This window comes from Oxyura jamaicensis, chromosome 10, assembly GCF_011077185.1.
Source record: "Oxyura jamaicensis isolate SHBP4307 breed ruddy duck chromosome 10, BPBGC_Ojam_1.0, whole genome shotgun sequence".
NCBI lineage: Eukaryota > Metazoa > Chordata > Aves > Anseriformes > Anatidae > Oxyura > Oxyura jamaicensis.
Window position 1 is genome coordinate 17677074 of NC_048902.1, and position 22113 is coordinate 17699186.

The 22113-nt window shown below is 39.7% G+C and overlaps 2 protein-coding genes across 9 annotated transcripts in view; one reads left to right on the forward strand and one right to left on the reverse strand.

Moving 5' to 3' along the window:
* FAM169B (family with sequence similarity 169 member B) overlaps positions 1-364 on the reverse strand; it is a 38778-nt gene extending 38414 nt beyond the window's left edge. For 4 of the 5 annotated variants that reach the window (XM_035336181.1, XM_035336186.1, XM_035336182.1 and 1 more), the window contains exon 1: positions 291-364. In XM_035336181.1, the coding sequence (XP_035192072.1) occupies positions 291-354 (64 nt within the window). In that variant the 5' untranslated portion in view covers positions 355-364. The remainder of the gene's footprint in view (positions 1-290) is intronic. The other variant, XM_035336183.1, reaches the window with a different exon arrangement.
* On the forward strand, positions 63-19941 carry PGPEP1L (pyroglutamyl-peptidase I like). 4 transcript variants are annotated; one of them, XM_035336189.1, is made up of 8 exons: positions 415-523; positions 3880-4039; positions 6652-6704; positions 12401-12517; positions 13010-13239; positions 14246-14333; positions 15844-15911; positions 16941-19941. In XM_035336189.1, the coding sequence occupies exons 2-7, from the start codon at positions 4009-4011 to the stop codon at positions 15907-15909; spliced, it is 585 nt and encodes a 194-aa protein (XP_035192080.1). In that variant the 5' UTR covers positions 415-523; positions 3880-4008; the 3' UTR covers positions 15910-15911; positions 16941-19941. The 4 variants fall into 4 exon arrangements, with proteins under 4 accessions (XP_035192079.1, XP_035192080.1, XP_035192078.1 ...); XM_035336188.1 differs by lacking the exons at positions 415-523; positions 15844-15911; positions 16941-19941 and adding an exon at positions 63-113 and having other exon boundaries at positions 14246-15106; XM_035336187.1 differs by lacking the exons at positions 15844-15911; positions 16941-19941 and having other exon boundaries at positions 14246-15106.
* The last annotated feature ends 2172 nt before the right edge of the window (positions 19942-22113 follow it).

Sequence of the window (22113 nt, forward strand, 5' to 3'; positions counted from 1 at the left end):
AGGCGGGCGCTGAGGAGACGCCGCCATTTCGCGGCGGCGGGGGGCGCCCGGCGGCCCCTCACAGGAGGAGGCGCCCGGAGGGGCTGCGAGGCACCGCGTCCTGCCTCCCACGGGTGAGCAGCCGGCCCGGGGGGACATCGAGGGCGGCAGGAGGGAGGCGAAGCGGCCGCCCTGAGGAGGAAGAGAGGGCGGCGTGAGGGGAGACACGGGACGAGGGGCCGGCGGGGGAAGGAGGTGAAGCCACGGGGGAGTGCGGGCCCGGGCGGCGAGCGCTCTCCCTCCCCTCTTACCAGCGGCGGCTCTTCCTCCTCCCTCGGCCTCCATCACTGCCTCAGAGGCGGGCTCCGGCCGCATGGCCCGCCCCCGGCCCGCGGGGGGATGGCGGCGAGGCCCCGGCCCTGCCCGGCAGACCCTGAGGGCGGGATCGGTGGAGGGGAGAGGTGACCGAAGGGGAACAAAAGAGCGGACGAAGTTGTGATTAACCAGCCTGGGGCCGCTTCTCTAGGAGGGAAAGCTAAAAAGGGTGAGAGAAGGTGGCTGCAAACGCAGGGCAAGGTGGCAGGGGGCTAAGGGGCAGCTCCTGTCCTCCCTCTGGCAAGCACCAGCCAAGCATCGCACTTCAGCGTTAAAAAATGCTGAATAGGAGTTCTAAATTCTTCATTTAAAAGGTCCAGGATGACAAACGGTAGGGCTAACGTTAGCTTTGTTAAGCCCTGGGAATAGTGAAGTGCAAAAATGATATTTTTATGGCATCGTTCAGACGTGTACTGCAGTGATCTTTGGCAATGCAAAAGAGGCTTTTGAAAAATCTAACCTGCTGTTCGTTATTAACAACTAAAATAGAGGTAGGAATATGAAAAAGAATACACAGTTGTCAAAATTAGAAAACAGAATGCAGGTGTTGACTCCTGGGAGCCTTCCTACAGAGATTGTCTGATTGCTTAATTATTTCTAAAATAGCTAACACAAGTATCAAAGTAAAAACTAGGGGGAAAAGTACATGGAAACACTAGTACATTTGCATAGAAACAAGCAAGCTTTCCTTTGGGCTTGCTGTTGGGGAACACCACTGGTTTCAGTCCATTGGACACAACATTTCAGGAAAGTGCTTTAAGTGCCTCACGTTGCTGCTACATGCTCTGTTCCCTGTCAGCGTTTAAAAGAAAACTCTACAGGGTTGATCTTCCCTTCAAATATTTTTAAAAACATGATAACAGATATGAATTTCTTTCCTCAGTAAGACAAAGCAATTTTTCTCTCCACAACAGGGCAACGCAATGTCCGCACATACACCATCACTTTCAAAAAAGCATGTCACACAACCACTTCCCAGCATATCAGTGAGTTTCAGCACATTCTTGTGATCACTTGAAGCTTTGCACCTTCCAGCATTCCCTGAGTATCACGCATGTTCTCAGCCCAGAGGTTTCATCATCATATAGACCAATGGTGTATAGGGAATAGCAAACTTTACACAAAAATGTTTCTCTCTTCTCTTTTTGTGACATTACATTCCACCTACCTGTATGCCATCTTTGGTCTTCCCTGAGGATCATTTATTTTTATTGAATGGAAAAGAAACGTAAAGTGTTAGATGCTGAAATTTCTATTTAAAGTCCCATTATAGTTTAGTGTTAAATAGCATAACAGCTTGATTTCTCCCTCCTCTCATTAAACGTTGGACAGCTGAGATAAATTTGGAATATATTAAACACTTCCACTTAACAGTTTAACATGTTGGTTGGTTCTTGCCAATAGCAAGAAATAAAAAATCTATATTTAAGTAATAATAAAAGGGATAAAATTTGAAGAGCTGTTTCTAAATGAAGGGCCATATTCAGTTCTTGTTACCTTCACCGCTAAAGAGCTATTTGAGCAGTATTCTGGTACTTCTGCAACGTGGTGAGAGTGCATTTACAGAAAATACCTTTTCCTCTTAGCAGTTCAAAACATTTTAAACGTATCAAACAACTGTACGGTAAAGTGTTCAAAGAGATAACTTGGGCTTTCATTGTGGAGCTGCATCCACTTCTTTTTCACCCCAAGATGAGTGCTATACCAATCATACTTGTGTATAGCAGGAAGAAAAACAACTAGTGTTAGTTACGGCTGAGTCAGCTGTGTCTGTGATTTGCCTTTGAATAGCCAGGGCTCGGTTTCTTAGTTGTAAATGGGGAGAAAAATTTGCACAAACCTCAAGTATCTGTATGTTATGAATACATACACGTGTGTGAGTGCTAATAATAAAGCTACACTCATAGTTTCTCAAAAATTTCAAGAGTAGCTTTGATTTCAGTTGTTTCAGAGTATATGGATCTAGCAGATATCTAAACTATGGTAGAGCATCTACTAAAATGCCTAGTGTTTCACAGCATTCAACCCATACCCTCCATGTATGTCTATAAAGCTACTATAATGTCACAAACAAAACACGTTCATAATTTCTTATGCAGGAAATTAATTAAGCAACTGTAGGTCTTAAATCCTGTTTTATTGCTTGCATATGCTTTGTTCATTAGACTTCCCTATACAAGTTAGACTTTTTTTTTAATTTATCAATATCTAGTTTAAAAAAAAAAAAAAAAAAGTACTTCTGAAATAACCCTGAGAGGCTTGGTATGTCATTGTCTTGTTCAGTATCACAGGAGAAATTTTAGTAACAATAACATTGAAAATAATTGGTAAAAATCTTAATTGACCCAGGGAATGAAAGACTGTGGCATTGTAGGGGCGATTCACTGAAAGCTGCATCAAATTTGGCATCTTTTAAAGCTGTAGAGTTCTCCACATTTACTGTATTAGCTGCTCCTTCAGCCTCAGTGGCTAACAGAAGTGAGTTTCGCAAGTTGTATTAGTCAGGAAGAGACATTGGCGGAGTAATCAGGGGCATTTTATTTAAAAGAATCCACAAATTTCTCTCTCTCAGCGCAGGATTCAGACAGAAGCAGCTCATAGCTCCAAACTTTGCTCAGCCACCACCCAATCCAAGAGATTTCTTCAGGCATTTTTTTCTTAAGGTCTCATAATTACCATCTCTCTTGAGACTATATAGTGGCTTTCTATTCTTAGTTTATTTCTCCTCTCTCTCTCACACACACGCATACACTTCCTACTCAAAACAAGACCCAGCAAAACCCTCTGCCCACATAGTTATAATTCCCGAGAGGACTTTCATATGCTTTTGTTTTGGGCAGTGACAATGTGCATATGTTTTGATTTCAGGCCCCCTATTGGTTCTTGCACTTCAGTTTAATGAAGACAGACAGTTAAGCTCCCCACTTTCAACAAGGTATAACCCAGCTTCTAGGGTTCCTTCGACCTTTTAACTTGGAGAGAAATTTTGTAATATGTTGTCCATTCAATGTTATTACCAAGTAAATGTTTTGCTTTAGCAAATACATCTTTTCCTGTTTATTTTTAAAAGTAAATTAGGTAAGTGCTATGAGGAAGAACGGAAGAGATGCTTCTGTATATTTATAGGTGGTAAGAAAGAGACATACAGTGGAAATGGACAGATAAATTTTTGTAGCTAATGAATTGTTCATGATTAGAGTGATTTACAGCTGTGCTGAAAACACAATATTCACAGATGTATAATAAAATTGATCTGATTACTTTTGTTTACTTGTATGTAAACAGGTTTCTGATATTGCACGATATTTTTCAAAAAGTTTCTTTAAGACTTTTCTGTTCTTTCCCAAATACTGTTGTTGCTTGCCTGGTAACAGAGTAAGACATTTGGACCCAGTCAGCCAGCCTTCAATCTCTAATAATGAAATGCAACAATTTGTTTTGAAAATTACATAGATCACAAACTATCCGTGTAAGGTGAATCCCAACATGTCTCAGCTTTATGAAACCTTTTTCTTCATCCAATAGAAACGTGCATGCTTCTGAACAGCTTGAATCAAAAAATAGATGCCCCAAATGAGGAAGTCTGCCACAGATGCATGAATTGTGATACCGTTGTTTGGAAGTGAAAGACAACAAGATTTCACCTTTTAGAGCATGGATTCGAAATCCACTGTGGTTGTAACTGGTAAGATTTTTTATTTTCTTCTTCTTTTAGCTAAAGATAGTATGCACACATACTTGATCTCTGTCATAAACAGTTCCCTGGAGGGAAAAACAGTAGCAAATGGTCATACTAACAATTCCAAATGGAAAATAACTTACTACTGTGCCTTCTTAAGAAAATCAGATATATGTCAGAGGAAATAGACTGCAGTATGCCCTCTTCACTGCCATCCAGTTTGGTTTGTTGTTCATTCTCTCCATGTTTTAATCTTTGTTGACATTCTCTCTGATCCAAACCACGTAGCTCAAGGCAGTGCAGGCTAGCATTAGATAAAGCTTACCCAAAAGGAGCACCAAAGCAACAAAACGAGGTTGCATCACAACGTCACATAGTCAGTGTCCAGAATTAGAGCAACACATGGCAAGTTTCAGATTCATGGCAAGGTAAGGGAAATTTAAACAAGGAGATGCTGCCTCATTGCTGCTAAACTAGACCATTAAATTAAATATATCAAAAGAGCATGCCCAAACATGCAGCACGAGGGACAGAATTCAGACTTTCTCTTGCTGGCTATAACTGCTGCTGAATTACAGTGACAGAAACACCAGCTAGAGACTTCTGAGTTTTTTAAAAGGTTAAAGCTCTTAAGGAATGCTGCTGCTCACTATTCCTCTCATTGCCACTGGCTCATTTAAAGGCAATCATTACACATATCTTGACATGTGAGTTGCTGGATAATTTTCCAGTGTGGGTCATCTGAGGACGTAGGAATGAGGTTGAAGCTACATCAAAGAGATCTGCATCTTGCTGTTTTCAATTAAACACTTCTTTTTTTTAATGGCTCCAAGATGAGCAGAACTAGTTTGGCTCGCTCCAAACAACTGCAGTTGAAATGAATGGGAGTACAGGAGACAGCAAGAGGCATTTGCTGACCTCTTAAAAGGCTGGCAACCTGGCTCTCTCCTATGATATTTATAGCATATAACCTTGATGGGCACACTTCTTTAGCACCTTATTTTTTCTTCCTCTCCTTACATAGCCATTTAGGTACAGAAATATACTCGTTCAAATGGTTTCAGACTAGCATGTCCCATTAGAGACACAGGTGCATCTTTAAGCTATTACAGAGATTATCACAGCATGCCTCTGTCACATTTTCACCTGCTCATAATATAAACCTGCTGGCACCGAGCCCAGTTTGTTATATGGTGCCTAATAATATTGAGCCAGATAGCATTTCGAGTTGTTGCAGGTATGTCAGTACTGTACAACTCTCCTACATTTACCCGTTTCTTTTCGTAGAACAATTTTATCCCAAATGGCGGTTTCTTAAGGCCACGGCTGAGATGCATGTGTCTGTGAGCTATTTAATAACTTTATTACAATTCTACTGTTCCACACGCACACAGGTGCACAAACTTGCACAACAGCTTCAGAATGAAGTGAGCGTCTCCCTCATTTTCCTCTGAAAGTGGAGATAGATATTTTTTGTTTCCTGTGAATGTGAAATGCATGCTATTTCCCCTATTCCCTCTCCTCCCCCTAGTACAAACTTAAGCCTCAGGAAATCATTGTCAAAAGTACTAGCACCATCAGGCTTTTCATAATATTAAAGAGAAAATAGCGAGCAGTTATGAAATAAGTATCAACAAATTAAGAAATGCTTAAAATCTACCATTAATTATTAAAGCTGTCATAAAACTACATTTAGGCTTAATTGTTCCCATGTACAAGTAACTTTATACGTGCAAAACAGCAATCATATGCTGTAAGTATTTATTTGTTCATTTGTAGATTTTTAAATATTTTAAAAGTGAAGCATTAAAACCATTTCACAAACTAGTTTTCCTGCCACCCAGTATCAAAGACTTGCCAACACAATGGACTGAGAACAGTAATTGAGATTAATAAAGGTAGTGGGAGTATTCCATCAAACTCTTTCATGACAAAATGCCCATCTAGGTCAAAATGATTTTTTTTTCTTTTTATTAAAGAATTTTCTTTTAAATTGTAAAATTAAATATAGTACTTTGGATTCAAAGAGTCCTTTTCCCTTTCCCCCTCTCTTTTCCTGTGGGGAAAAAGTGATGAAAGATTTTGTCCAGTACCACGAAAAGCACATTTTCCCTGATGGAAAACTTAATTTTCTGTTACCTGGGATTCAAAAAAAAAAATTACAAATAAAATCTGATTTTACTCTTTCAAACATGCATGCCCTCATCTTCATGAGCCTTAACAATAGGAATAGTATGTTGACAGTGACCTGGGAGTATTTGACACCCGTTCATTTAGTAGTGGTATTTCTGCAGCAGATGATATCATCATCACCCAAATCATCACTTACATGAACCGTCCCACTGGCTTCAGTACATTTACCAAGTTCAGTTAAGGACATCGCATAAGGAAGCCTTGACATGAATGAAGATTGTGGGATTAGTTCTTATGGCAGCACATACAAAAATGAAAATGCTATTCCCCTAAATGTTATAAAGGGAATAAGTACTATCTAAGAAGATGTCAACCTCCATAAACAAAAATATTATAACAGAGAACAAAATGTGGGTGCATACATGTCATCTAATCTAAACTTGCAGTGCAAACCTAGGTTAAAAGCACCTTTTATTCCTTCCCAGGTTTTGGTCCCTTTAGACAACACCTGGTTAATTCTAGCTGGGAAGCAGTGAAGGTAAGCATAACAAAAAAAGGAGGGAGGTGTTTTATATTTATTATTTTATATTATCCAACCATAAACTGTTTCAAGGCTTTCTATTCCCTTCTAAAAACTTCTCATGTCTTATTAAATAAATTGTGTGTCTTAGAAAAGACCCCCAACATGGAAGGAAGAGAAAAAGTAACTGAACATCATTTGCAAGATTTTTTTTTTCAAAATATTATATTAAAAATTGAGGATTTTTTTCCCCTTGGGAATGGTGCCTTATCTGCAACTAATGCATACGCCACAGTTTCTCTCTCTCTTCTGTAAACAGGCCATTCCATACCACAGTGCATTTTGTTATGTCTAAGGTGAATTCCTTTTCATACAAGGGTAGCCTGAGGGGAGTATGGTCTATTAGAGGAACTGAAATAAGGCTGTAAATATTTAAATTCATCTGGACACTGGAGTGGAATGAAAAAAGTAGCTATAAGAAAGTACTAGTGGTGACAGAAAGATGATGACCCTGCAGGACTATGACTGTATTACAATTTTTGGTGACAGCTACTGAGGATCTGCCTTCAAAGTGAAGTGCAGTCAAGCCAGGATGATGGAAAAACAAGAAACTAGTAACTTTTTCCAAAGAGCAAAGCTATAGCAAGTCCACCAACCGATACAGATTTTCTATTCTAGCTTTGCTGGGATAGGAACACCGAGTGCAACTTGGTGTTTGGAAGAATAGATCTATTATCCACTCAAAGTCATGAGAGATGTTATCCCTGTAGGCTAACAAGAAACAAAAATACTTCTGTTATACCTTTCCACACCCCAGCCATCACAGGAGACTCATAAATTATCTCAACTCCAACTTGACGTGTGCCCTAAACCACAAATATTTGTCAGTTGACAATGTTTGTACTCATTATCTCCTGATTCCTATTGGTTCTAATTTTGGACGCAGTATCATCCGCTTCTCATTGAAAATAAAACATGTTCTTTATCTGCAAGCAAAACAGCCTAAAGCCAAAACGCACTGATGAGATGAGTTTTCTGTAACAATGCCATGCACTTGCTATGCCAGGAAGTTATATAACATGGACTACAGCATTCCATAATGAAACAGATGTCAGTCCTTGTGTATGGAGGATAACGAATCCATTTCCCTCTGGTGTGACACCCTCTGTGTGGAATTAATTTTTATTCATACTGGTCATGCTGCTTTGGTTTCCTATTCCCTGGCAAAGGTAGTTAATCCAGACAATTCAGGGAAAATTGCTGCAAATCTGGAAGTACTTTGAATTTGGTAGGCTTTTCCATACTAAATAGCAATCTCATGGTATTGTTCATCGGGGTCGTTCACATGAGTAGTCCAATGGTCTTCAGGAAGCTCGTGCACAGGTGTTCAAAATAGCAAAATGTAGACTTGACTTGTGGTTGCTGCATGGATCACTAACGTGATATAAAGCCCTCCTGCTGAGTCTCTTTTCTGAGAATTAAGCAAGTGTACACTCAAACTCATCATCAAGAAAGCACTGAGCAGTCAGACCAGAGCTACTGAACAGGATTATGCAGGCTTAATGGTTAGGTAGCATTATCCAGAACTATCCTAATTAGTACCTCAAAATGAATTGACACTTATCGAAAGCGAGGATACCATTGCAGTCTCAGTGATGTTGCAACACTGATACCTGTTGTCTTAAGACTTCATATCCCAGGCAGGTCCTCACACCAAAAACACCTCAAATCCTGTAGAAGTACTACTGGGAGTCCTGGAATCCTCATTCTCAAAGTATAGCCTTACCCTCTATGCCTTTATGAATTGAACCTTTGCCAAAGAGCCATGGCTTCACTTTTATGAGAAACACTCTTATGCACATACGCTTCCTTAAAATCACTGTTGCCAGCTTCACTGCAAGATGCTTTTTCACTCTCCATATTACTGATGGGATCAGCAATTTTCCTGAATCCCTTTTCTTGCTGTAGGATGGATCAGAGACTGTTCCAGTGAGCACACAGCCATTCCAATAGTTGCATCCCTTCCATGCCCCTTCACTGGGCACTCCAAAAAATAGTTGTGCCATGTTGTTTCTCTTACAAATTAACTATTTACTACCTCAGTTTTGGTGGAAAAGCCAATTTCCATTTTCTGACATCTCCAAGAACCAGATGATAAGTGCTAATAAGACTTTACCAATCTCTGTTTCTGCTGGTTTAGAAAGAGCATTTATTCTGAGTTCTTGGAGTTCTTATTGATACTATGTACCAGTGCATTGTCCCACCATGCCTCTTTCGTAACATGGAAATAAAATATTCAAAGCATGTGAGGTGTACCCTGCTATGTTTGCATTAAACCAAGTTCTCTTTGCAGCACAGGAAGCCTGGCACACAAGGCATCCATCAGCATCACATCTATAGAGCTCTCATTCCTTATCAAGTGCCCCTCTTGAGTGTTTAGGGAAAAGGAGAATCAAAAGGATCTGAAAGTACAGGTGAACCTGTCAATTCAGGGTCACTGAGAAAAGCTTCAGAGCTTTTATAGACACTGTCACATGGCCCAACATGGTTGTCTCGCACTAGAAGGACAGCTTCTCTTCTAGAAACCTGTCTCACTAAGTTTTTCATGGTTCTCATAAGTCCATTCACCTGAAATACCCTTCTAAAATATGCATGAAATCTTCACCAGCAGCACTTTTAACTCTTGAAGCACAGAACAGTCTCCCTAGAGGAAAACACCACCAAGCATTTACTCCACATTTGCAGGCAGACCGCACTGCGGTATGATGATGTGCTCTTCAGCACCACATGGGACCCTCAGAATCTCAGATCCCCTGAACTGTTTATTCTGTGTTACAGACTGGTGGTCCCACCTAGTACCCCTTGATCTGACCCTGTTTCTGTGTCTCCTCCAGAAACTCTCGTCTGGTACTTGGCAGCTAAAATAGCCTAGCAGGACAATCTAACATCAAGGTCGAAGTCCCCAGTTAATAGGGCACAAATGCAAGTTGAGTGACAACATTCACAGCAATTAAACTGTTAGTGCAAAGAACAGGTCACATTTCCAACTGCTTCTGGGAACTATGTTTGCTATCAGGAGATGAGGATCAGATCTCTGAGCGCAGTTTTTCATCCTGCCACTGGCCATGTGGTCTTTGGAAATTTGTCATTTAATCTCTCTCGCTCTCTCCCTGCTTTAGTTTCATCATCTGCGAAACGAAGACATTGCTATTCAGCTCCTCCATTGCTGTTCTGGAACTTTCTTACATCCCTGAAGCTTTAAAGAGGTATCTACAGGAGTAAAAGAAAACAAAACAAAACACAAACAGAACCTGCAACCAAAAAAACCTTTGCAACATGATTGCAGACTGACTGGGTCAACAGCTATCTGTGATTTTCTTTCTGCTCCAACACGCGCCTTTTTGAATGCGGTTCACAAAATTAACACACACAACATAACTCCCCACCCCCCAACCTCCAGGCAACCCAAATCACTGGAAACTCAAGCAAGCTCTGTGAAATTTTATGGAGTTTTCTAAACGTTTGCTTGTAACACCTGGTATGGCACACAACCGCTGCTTCTGAGCTCAACTGTTCTGTGCAAATCACCTCTGTTTGGAGAGGGCTACATAGGGACATGAGCCAGAGCTCCACTGAATTGGGACTATGATCACAACTCGCCATCAGCTCCAGGTTGTCAGCTGATAATGCTGGATTCCATTTTCCTTTTAGAAAAAAAAAATGCACAACGACAACAAACCTTTATGCTTTCTTTTGAACCACTTTTCCCACAAAAATGTCCTCCAAACTTGTCATCCCTCAACATTTCCTTTGCTGTTTCAGCTACAACAGACACTCGTTTACTGAATTAATTCACCAATGTGAGCTCTTTAGTTTCCAGATCCAGTCTTCCTCTCTAACCATCTTCAGTCTCTCACCTTAAATACAAACAATATTTAGGTTGTTCCTTGTCTCAGCCTTAACCATTTTTGTTGTTCTGTTTGCACAACATCTGGTGTAATAGTGTGCAAGTCCGTGGTTAGGATTCCTAGACAATGGAATAACATACGTTATTGACAACATTCTGGAATTTCTTGGGATGAAGCAAACTATCTGTCTTTGACACAAATTCTCAGCCCTGGGCTACTGGCCAGCTTCTGATTTTGTTCTGCACAAAAATACCCCTGCATTTTTCCTGTGACAAATGGTGACAATAGAATGTCAGTCCAGACAGCGCAAGAGGAGAATAGCCTAACAACTCCTCTCGTCTCCAAATTGTACCAAAGTTATGGACAGTCAAGTACTTTAAGCCTTACAGTTAAAAAAGAAGAATCTCATTAAATGTTAAAATTAAAGATGTTTGAGAAAATAAAATGCTAATTGTGAACCAGCTGGGGTTTTCTTCTTTGGAAGCTAAGACACAGTGCAGCATTCTTAAGCAAGATGATGCAATGGCCTCTCAAAGACTGTCAGCGCCCAGAGGAAAAAAGGCTGGCAGTGTTCTCTAGATGTGTTTACTTCCCTGCAGGCATTGTTTCCTTGCTTGTGTCAAATAGTTTATTGAGCACAGCTAATCAATGTTTCCGCTGACAAGAAAATTGGAACAGTTTATATAGGAAGTCAGCGTTGAAGGGCAAATTTCCCAGTTAACACAGCTTAGAACTTGTGGGCCCCATCCGCACAAGTAGCCTTAGTAAGAAAGGAAAGCTGGAGGAAACAATGCCATGGACAAAAAAGTTACAAATTTCTTGGTCTAATCAGATACTTCTGCTACTGCCTTCTTGCCTACGTCCTCCTTAGAAGCTCAGAAAATCTGTACCGTCCTTTGGAAGTGGTCTACTAAGATGCAATAGGAATTTTCAACCACCATTTTACTTCTCTGGGACAGCTTTCTGCCTCAGACGCATTCTTTCTGCATCCTGCCATTGCAAGTATTCTACCTTCTACTTAGAGACCTATGCCTTGTTCCACCAACAAAACAATTTCAAGTCATTTCCACATGACGTTCATCCTTGACTGTTCTCCAGGACATCTTCCAACCATCTGGCCAACCTGCTGATTTCAAGGATGCCTTTGTTTCTTTCACCTCAAACCTGAGCACAATTTTTTGTTTCCTTTGGGAAAAGACCCTATGCAGAACTGCAACTAAATGACAGCGAGATAACATCTCAATAAATATCGTTTCCTTCTTTTACCAGGGAAACATATTCTAGACCAAAATGCAATTGAAACCCTTTCTAAATGTGACCTCGTACAGACAGTACAGCAGAGGGTACCAGAAGCAGTTCAAGCCAGCAGATGGCACATCACCTGAGAGACAGCTCATGTAAATTCTCCCTCATTTGTGTCTCCAGAAGTACAGGTTTATCTACGAGGTCTTCATGAGGAACAGCTCTTAACTGTATCAAACCATAATAATTACTTTCAGCATGGATCTTTTCTGAGAAATCCTGCATTTCATGGTTGCCCATGGACCGGTCCCTAAGCCGTAAGAATTACACAAACCACCCACTGGACACGGAGCATCCCTTTGGAAAATACAAGAGTGGCTCAACACAGATGTGACGTTAGTAAACAATGGGGCTAGGAAACAATGCATTACAATGTTCTTCATATGTTTTCTCAGTTGGATCAGCACGATTTCTTTTCTCACAGTGAGAAATCCAATGTTCTTACATCCCCAACATCCATTACGTTTTTTTTTGTTTGATTTATTTTATTTTTCATATTTACAGGAGCTGTCCAAGAGAGGCCTTGGTAAAACCATAGATCTCCGTATCATGCAACTGCCAGTGGTTTACCAAAAAGCAAAGGAGCAAGTCTTCAAGATATGGACAACTTTTCAGCCACTAGTGAGTAGTTAGTTACAAGGTTGGACAAGCTTTCTCTTCATTTCTGAATAATACTATTTTCCGTGGATCTTTAAAAAGATTTCTGAAAGATTATTGCACAGCATGCATCACACAACTCTGGATAGTGACTATTAGAACAGTGATAAAGGTTTCAAACCGAACTTTGGAGCACACAATAATTAGCATGCTGCTTTAACTCTGTGCCATTTAAACAGCAGAATTGCATGCAGAACAAAGTGCATGGTGAAAAAAAAATGTACTGAAGCACTGAAGTCCCAAGTTGACTAGACACAACAAAAAAAAACAAACTAAAGCACAACTTTGTTCTCATTTATAATCTCTTATCAAAGTTTTCTTTAGGCATGAGCTACAGCAAGACTCCCTACCTCGAAGCTAGTATTCCACATAATGCTTGGCACTATTACATTACATGTTTTTAAAAACAGGTCTCATTTTTAATTTCCTGTTATTCACTCCGGTGGGAAAAAACAGCTTACTGTTCATGTTGGGCTGGCTTCATCCACCAAAGCAATCATCATCCTTGAGCAGTGTGGGAAGAACAAAGGCTACAAAGAGATGGATGCTTGTGGTTTTCACCCAGAAGGTGGCTGTTGCATGCTAGATGGTCCGGAAAAGATTGAATCTACAATTAATATGAAGACTCTCTGGAAAAACATTGCAGTGGAAGGGATTGATATAATCTTTTCCAGAGATGCGGGAAGGTAAACATTGCATATCGGGGTCTCAGAGTAAAAGCAGAAGTAATTCAGCCAGCTCAGTTAACCTTGAAGAATCTTTGCAATGACTTTTCCTCCAACCAAAATCACTTTGAAGCAAGGTCTTCAAGTGGCAGAAGTATGAAACTAGGATAAATTTAAATTCTGTGTAGAAAAGCCTTCATGAAAAACTACAGTCAGTAGATGTTTTTTTTTACATGGATTTATGAACTCCAAAAGAAACAAGTTTCAACATAGCACACCCTGTGATTAGCAACCCCAGTAAACCTGTGCTATTAGAGAGTCTGAAAGCAATACTGACTAGTAGCAGATTTTAATCTATCTTTCCCAACTGGGAGGGATACAAAATGTAAATACATACACCGAAGAACAAAACAATTACAAGTACCTTTAGAACACTGCCTGTGATCTCATCATGTGTTGCAGTAGTACTGAAGCAATTTTCTATTAAAATTTCTTCATTTAAAAGAAAACCAAACCAAAACAAAAATATTACTTTTAATAGCTTATCTTGGCATGTGCTTTCAGGATTTGGGTCTCCAAGCTAAAAAGTAGGGTGATAAGGGAAGGAAAAGAAAAAAAGAAAAGAAACAGTCTCATCATTACTGTGTGGTTTTATGATCCACACCAAAAAAAAAATTAATAATTATTAGTGTACTGTAATGGCATGGTTGTCGTTCCCGTGGGGCTGTGTTACCTTTCTCATCAGACTTGTCTTACAGAAACCTAGAAAAGAATGCATGTCTTGTGATTTTATTTTTATTTTTAAAGTTCCTTTTGGGTGAGTGTCTGAGAAACTAAATCATCAGATAAGGAATATTTGTTTCCCAAGCTTGTTTTATTTCAGCATTTCCTTTACTCACTAAACAAATATGTTAAGTAATTTCATTAACTAGATATGGTTTGGCTACTTAAAGAATATTTAAATTTAATCAAAGTTTACCATTCCTTAATCCAGGTTTCTGTTTCTGTTTTGTTCTTAATATTTCAGGTATATCTGTGATTACACCTATTACGCTTCTCTGTATTACGGTAATGGAAGAGCAGCTTTCATCCATGTGCCTCCATTATCCAAATCGGTAACAGCAGACTCTCTAGGAAAAGCATTACAGACAATTATCTTAGAAATGTTAAAACAGTGTGGGGAAGAAAGAGAGCAAGATGGATCATGAGAGGAAAAAGAAAAAAAAAAAAAAAGATTTCTTAGAATGCAATTCCTTACCTCTTAAAAGTAGCAAACCTAATTGTTATTTAAAACCCTTACATAAAAGATTTTAATATTCCAAGTTATTTTTAGCAAAATCTCCTTACAGAAGACAAACTACTCTGGTGTAAATAGCTTAAGAGAAAAAAAAAAAATTCATAGTTTGCATTGCTAACAATTATAAGGTTGCTTCAGATTTAAGAAAGCGTGCGAACGTGGACTTAAAAGTTATCACACATTTTCTAAAATCTTTTAAGTATTTTTTTTGAAAATTTTAGAGAATACAAGAAACATTTCAATGCTCAATCCTAGTTTGAAAGGGTAGAAAAACACTACTACAGATTTACTGAATCAGGATGCATGCTTGCAGCTCTAAGGACATTCAACACTGGATCTCAGAGGTCCTTCTCAGTCCCTGTTCAAGTCCAATGAGATAGCTCAACTAATACAAGGTGCCCATATAAAAACTTTAAATACGGGGGAAAACCAACACTCACACAGGAATCCTGTTATCTGAAGGTTTCTTCAGATACCTGTATCTCTTGGAGACCTGCTGTACATGCTGGTTTTCACATCAAAAACAGTCTATGGAGCTGGAGTGACTTAAAAGAAGGCAAATAAAAAGCTGGGATCTGTCAGACACTGAAATGCTGTTAGTAATTTGGGTTTAAATTGCCCCAAAACACCACTTACCCCAAATTCTCAGTATCTGTCCCAAAGGAAAATACTGTAGTCCTTCCACAAAGCACAGAACAAAGACAACAGTCTTTCAGTACAATGGGTCATGGCTGTTCAGGGATTTATACATCAAAATCAAAAAGCTAACTTGTCCCAAGAAAGGCAATCACTGAAGCACTGTGCTGTGGAATGCGTTATGGCACATCATCTTTCTTACAAAACAGGAACCAAATGAGATCCCAAGTTGTAAAACTTGGGATCAGACAGTGACAGATCACTTCTGTGCTTCTCCCCTGCCAAGCCAGGCTCCTCGATGTCTCAGACGCGGCTATATACAGAAGTACTGCACTATTAATGCTGGAGAAGAGAGAGGTTTACAGTGTCCTCTTTAGCACACACGGAATGGCAATGCATGCTCTCCATAAGAATTTTGCTAGTACCACAACAGACAATTATGACGTAAAACTAGCAGATATTTTTCAAAAACAGTCAGCACAATGGAACAACAGCACCTTAATATGGGCATCTGGGATTTTTCTAAGGAAAACAAAAGCTCATGTCCTCAAGTGTCATGTCAGTAAAAAGGTCAACAGCCAAGGACAACCTAAGGGCTCAGACACCTGAACAAGCTCTGGGCCACCACTGTGCCCTAGTCAAGACTTTGACGACAAGAGTCAGAGGAATTGGAAATGTCAGAATAATGCTAGTTTTCTTGCAGAAAACTGATAACCCCATGCTGGATGCGTGAATGCCTCATCTGTGGATTGCTGTAGAGGTCAACTAAAGGGTTTCCTTCAAATAAATAAATAAAAATGCTTCCCTTATTGAAAGAAACCACCTACTGCAAAACAGGACCCAAAAGTCCTATTGAAAAAGGGCCCACAAACTCAAGTGTCACTGGATTAAAATATTTTAGATTTCAACACAACATAATGGCAGTACTGACCTCCAGAAAGCTTTTTTTCAAAGTTGCTCAATCAAATGCAGCCAAAAGGGCAGAAGAAAAACAGATTTTCTTTTTTTTTTTTTTTTTTTTTTAAGCTGTACTTGCTCTGCAATAAGGAACAATAAATTCAGAGAGACAAATGCATACAGAATTCTTTTATTTAACTTAAATCATGTAGTACTGAAACTACTAGAAAAAAGCAGAGTAAGAGAAACTAAAGGAGCCTTAGCTTCAGCCATTCAAAATAGACAAAGTTTCTTCTTTTCATAATGTAAAGAATCCCGAGTATATCGCAATAACAGGAATAAATTCTTACAACAGAATATACAAAAACATTTTGAATTTTTTTTTATCTACTGATTCATTTTAATATAAACACAGGAATTTCTTTAGGAATAATTTATACACAGCAAGTCTTTTTTATGTAATAAATTGGCCATGTTATTGTTTAATTTTCTCTTAAAAAAATTTAAACAAGAAAACTTGGAAAATGTTGTATTTGCAACTGCATCCATTCCTTAGCACTTTCTAGTTTTGTTTTTGTCCCAGAGGTAGACAAACTCTGGCCAATCCTTTCATCTCAAACCTCACTGGTTTAGAAAACAGAAGAGCTGATTTTAAACAATAACTAAATCATTGTAACACTTCAGAAATGCAATTCGTCTAATTTCAGGGGGGGAAAGGGATCTTCAGTATTCTTAAATAAAAATAAATAGGGACCCTGCTTTGCCTCTTTCAACAAAGCTTCAAATGGTACTCAGTATCTTTAGAGGCTGCATACAAACTTTTAGAACGATGAGACATCTGCAAATAGTTCTTCAACAGTAAGTACAAAACTGTCTTCCCTCTTTCTCTTATGCAGTCGTATCCTTCAAACCACCTGGCAACCATAAAGCAGGTACTGAACAGCACAAGTGAGACTGCGTAGCAGCAAAACCCGTTCTGTTTCCCCAACCAGTGAGGTTCGTGTAGTCCATTAAGTTAACTGCACTAGACAGTAAAGTGAAATGACCAGTTTAGATGATCCCACCCCAACCAGAGGGCTCTGGAAGACCAGGATACTGAAGATACAGAACATTTCCCCAACTTCTTTATTCGTTCGCTATATACTGGGACACAAAGCTTGGGTGGGTAAGGGGAGGGGGATGAGCCATGAATTGGACAAGTTAGCAATCCTTTTTGGCATATTGTAAAGCTAGCTAGTAAACTGGTACCATCAAAAAAAAAACAACTGATCACATACAGACACACCCACACAGACACAGAAAAGTGCCCTTAAATTATATTTTAGGCATTAATAAACTACAAACATTTTATAAAATTATTCTATGTACTTACAAAACGCAATGAAACATTTAATTAGTTCTTGTAAACCAGATCTTCGTCAACTGACTACCCGTAATCTACTGGACTTAAAGCCCTATTGAAAATGCTAATGGATTACTAATCAACGTAACGCATACAAAAGAAGATGGATGCACACACGCACGCACGCACACAACCTAGTGATAGTCTTAAGGTACTTGCAAAACAGACCAAGTGTAGGTTGAGACTGATTCATACAGATCGATATAATAAAAACCGTCAAACTCCCGTTAATGAGCTTACTACTTCAGCTGGAAAGCCAAAAGGTTTATTTACAAGTACCAATGATCAGAATCTGAGCTCTGCTGCTGTCCCACACACCAAGCTCAGGAAACAACTTCAAACTTCTGCCAAGCCCTGTGTCTTTGTAAATATCCATTTCCATATCCTTTGTTTTCATACGTCTCCAAACAAATACTTCTCAATTCTGATTTACCTGGCTGCACTCAATATCGGAGGCTGCTTTTTGCCTCTGAGCAACCAGTTCTCTGAACTGAGGCATCCTTTGAAGCCCTCCTGCCTCTCTGCAGTTCTGTATCTTCAGCACCCCTGGCCACTGTGTTTTTTCTACACGTCATTCTTAAAGTCTCGTCTGCACAACTACTCATGGGTTAAGTTGCAATATCTGGCTTTTATCACTGGTTAGTAAGGAGTGGATCCCTTGCACCTTCCTCCACTGTTGTTTAGCCCAGTGATTAAACACGCTGTTGACAAAATAAGAACAACAGGAAACAAGTGTTACTTGTACTAATGGAATGAACAGGGTTTAAATATATATATCTATATTATAGATATACATAGGCCGATATCTATTTGCATATATAGATATATATGTATGGAGTTATACCAACAACAGGAGTGTCGTTCACTTAGACTCAGATTGTACTGAACACCCCTCGGCAGTTCCCAGAGGACCTGCGAGCAGTTCCGTCTGGTGACCAGTCGTCCTGGGCAAACCGGGCTTCACTTGTTTCTAAAGACCAACAGGAGCATCAGTGCGAGCATCCCTGGAATCATACATCACTTAGAACCAGCTTTACAGAGCAGAGGCACTGTGCTGAGAAAGACTTGGCAAACACAGGCTGGCCTCAAACTTCCCATCACACTTGGCTTCTGCATCTACTTTATCGCTCCCCTGAAAGCGCATCTCAGTACCGAAGCTGACACTTCTGTGTTTACATAGGAGCCACCTTCCTTTGCAACCAAACCACCTTCTGTGCCACTGCGAAGCTTTGCAATGCCAGTCAGGTGAGAACAACAGCCCGAGTGCTAAATCAAAGCCTCCCCCGTAGCATGACCATTTGTTAGCCTACTGCAATTAGAACATCTTGGTACCATTTGTCAAAATGCTGGTTTTCGGGGCTGGGTGGGCTTTTGCTTTTAATTTATAAACAAATTGGATTACTTTGACTTTATTCAAACATAGCTCAAGTTCTAAATAAATTTTCCATACCAGACAAGCCAGTGGTCTCAGGGAAGAACAACATTACAAACCATATTATGACTCTATCAAGCCAACATTAATTCTCAGTTGTTCACATGCATAAACAACTTGATTTACTGTCCAAGGGAAGTCTGCATGAAAAACCCATGTGAATAAAGCTATTCAAAATGCACAAAACACAACAAAAAAAGCTATGGAAACAAACAGAACAAAAAAGTAATTAAGCTTGAATTGCAAACACAGAACACAATGGTATCATGAAGGTGGTTTGGTCCAGGAGAGCTGACTGTCATCACACATGCGTACTTTTAGTCCCATGACTGTCTTCTATTGAAGTGCTTTTTGAAATGTTTCTCATGATGGGTGCTACGTCATTAGTGTTTCTTCCTAATGCATTTTTAAACCACCTACATAAAATTATAAAAACCAGTAACTTGGACAGTTTTAACAAAACCCTCCTAGCCAGCTGAAAGATCTGAGGATCTCCAGTTGTGGTAATCAATATGTGCAAGAGAGGGGAACAGTCACTACACCAAAAGGTCACAAGAAGCTCAAAAACGGGGGAAAACAAAAACAGCATAGTAAAAACTTTAATTTTTTTTTTCAGGGTTTGAGAAATGCTCCCTCCAAAGACAAACCCTGTAGTACTTAACCACAGGACTGTATACTCAAGAGGCCGTGTACAACTCCAAGTAGCCAAGCACCACATTATTCAGATACCACAACCAACACCTGCACGAACAGCTGCCAGAGCTGGAAAAAGAGAAACATTATACATCATGTTGATGGCAAGCTCGTGTTAGTCCTGTGTGCCTGTAAACCAGTTACACGCTGTCAGAGGGCAGTTAAAATTTGATGGCTGGTCCATCAGAATCCACAGTTACGAAGCATAAAATGGGGGATGAAAAGGGAACTGAAGTTTTACTGGCACATTAAAAAAAAATAAAATCAATTCAATGTTAGTTTTGAAGAAAAAAAGAAAAAAAAAATCAGTGCTTTCATTAAACAGAAGCAGCAAAGATCCAAAGCTGTAAACTTGATGTAGTAATATCATCAGGCAGCCCAGGGCAGGTTTTTTTCACTGTTTTGGTCAAAAAGAAAAGAAAAAAAAAAAAGCAATGCTTGCTGTATGAGCCAAATGAATGCTGATTCAACCAAGTATCTTCTTGGTGCTTGTGGTATCTGAGGAAAAACGGGCAGGAATGACTTAGGACAGATAGAAAGTCCATTCCTTTATTCTAGAAACTCTTCTGGACCTGCAAACATTGTAAACAAATCATTTCTATAACAAATTTGATCAAACACTCATAATTTAAAGTTCTTATATCAGGTCACCTATTTGTCCACTCCTCTAAACGTGCCGTAACAACACATTAAAAAGCCTTGGTGTTTCCTTAGAATAACCTTACTCCAGCCACCTCTTGGTTTTCTCCTCACAATAACAAATTGGGACCAAAAAGGCAAAGCTCCTTGGAATTGAGGCAAATATTCTGAAGTGACCCTTTGTGATGAGCAGTGACTGTTCCCCTCCAGAACCTAGAGCATGTGGTTTATGGAGTGAGAGGTTACCAGTATCAACGGCATTTATTGGCTGCTGAGAAATGTGAGATGTATTTTTTTTATATACACACATATAAAAAAATAAGAGTGAGGTAGATAAATGTTTGAAAAAAATCAAAAACTGTCCCCCTGTCATACTCAAAAACCCTTATCTCAGTATTTAAATTTATTATGGGGCATCTCTACAGTGATTTAAACTGATATCACAAAAATAAATAAAAAATCCTACATAGAATACCTTCTTAATTAACTTTTTTGTCTTTTTCATTTTTAAAAGGGAAAAATAACTATGGGACAGAGGCAAGAGAAGATAATGGGACCTAAACTACACAAGCAAAAAGCACTACAAACTTTTTAAAATCTCCAGTCAAAACTAGCAATCAGTATATTTTAATTCTTTGTTCTTACTCAAAGGATTTAAACATTTCCATCCCAGAACCACCTCTTCACTGCCATCATTTGGTTGGATCAGTGCTAAACAAAGGCTTAGATGCTGTAACTAAGATGAGCAACTGGTACGACTCCTTGGTTATAGACTTGATGATGGCCCCCTCCTCCCCTTTTCACCAAGGCTTCTGCAACTGAACAAACAAGCTTACTCGTTTTCTTTTGTTCTGAGGTTTGGTCTATGATTTAAGCAACAGGCTTGGACTTGTAGAGGTTTCCATAGCTGCCAACACGTAGCTGTTTGCTAGCCGAGCCACTGGCCTCAGCTATGTGCTTCCACCCTGCCCCATGGAAATGGCATGCTGTTTTGTTTCGTTATTTTGTTTTGACCAGGGGTGCAAAGTGCAGCCCGAGGCGTCCTCCACGAGGGCTTCCTCAGCAGGAAGGCGAAGAGCTGGGGCCAGGTGGTTAACGGCCACCCTAAGAACGCCCGGCCCTGCCAGCTGCAAATGGTACGGCTCTCGCTCGTGGGGTGGAAGAGTTAAAAGAGTCATTTTAAAAATCAGTGACCCAAAAGCCTGGTGTCTGCTGTTGTACCCGACAAATAAAAAAGGTGTGTGTCTGTCTGTCTGTGTGGGGACTGTGTGTGGGGATGGGTGGATGTGTGCCACGACCAAAACAAGCAGGGAGGGAAGGAGGGGGAGGACCCTTGTACAACAATGAATATAAACACTGAACAAGAATGTACTAAATATTTAACCTTTTTTCTGACCTGAGTTTGTATCATGCCTTGCACTGTAACAGACTCGCATGCTGTCTGGGCAGAGGTTAGTGGGAAGGAAGGAAAACCGGGTTTTAAAAACACCACACCGCTGCCAGGGTGTTTCCACGCAGGGTGTCCCTTCTTTCTCCATGTCCTCCTCAAAAGCCCTGTAACCCACACAGCCAAGATGTTGTAAAACAACTAATGGGAAAAAAAAAAAAGGAGGAAATGTATTTATAAAAAGGCATTAAACAGTTCATGGCAAATCATATGAAAGGTATCAGTTACTGGGAAGGAAGAAGTAAAAGTTACACACTATAGTACAAAGCATAAGAAAATCTGTGGAAGTGGGAAGGAAGGGAAGGGAAGGAGGGCAGACCTGAAGGTTTTCATAGATTAAATCCACAAAGATAAAGAACAAAAAAAATAGCAGCTTTTTTCTGTACAGACATATAGATGAGTATCTGAACCGTAAAAAAGTTATAAAAGTGACACAAAAGACAATGTGTATG

Excerpts from the sequence above, each read along its gene's own strand:
- PGPEP1L (XM_035336188.1), top strand. The coding sequence starts at position 4,009 with ATGGATTCGAAATCCACTGTGGTTGTAACTG. Across the intron at positions 12,518-13,009 it reads GGACAACTTTTCAGCCACTA|CTTACTGTTCATGTTGGGCT; the intron begins GTGAGTAGTTAG and ends GGGAAAAAACAG. Across the intron at positions 13,240-14,245 it reads TTTTCCAGAGATGCGGGAAG|GTATATCTGTGATTACACCT; the intron begins GTAAACATTGCA and ends TTAATATTTCAG.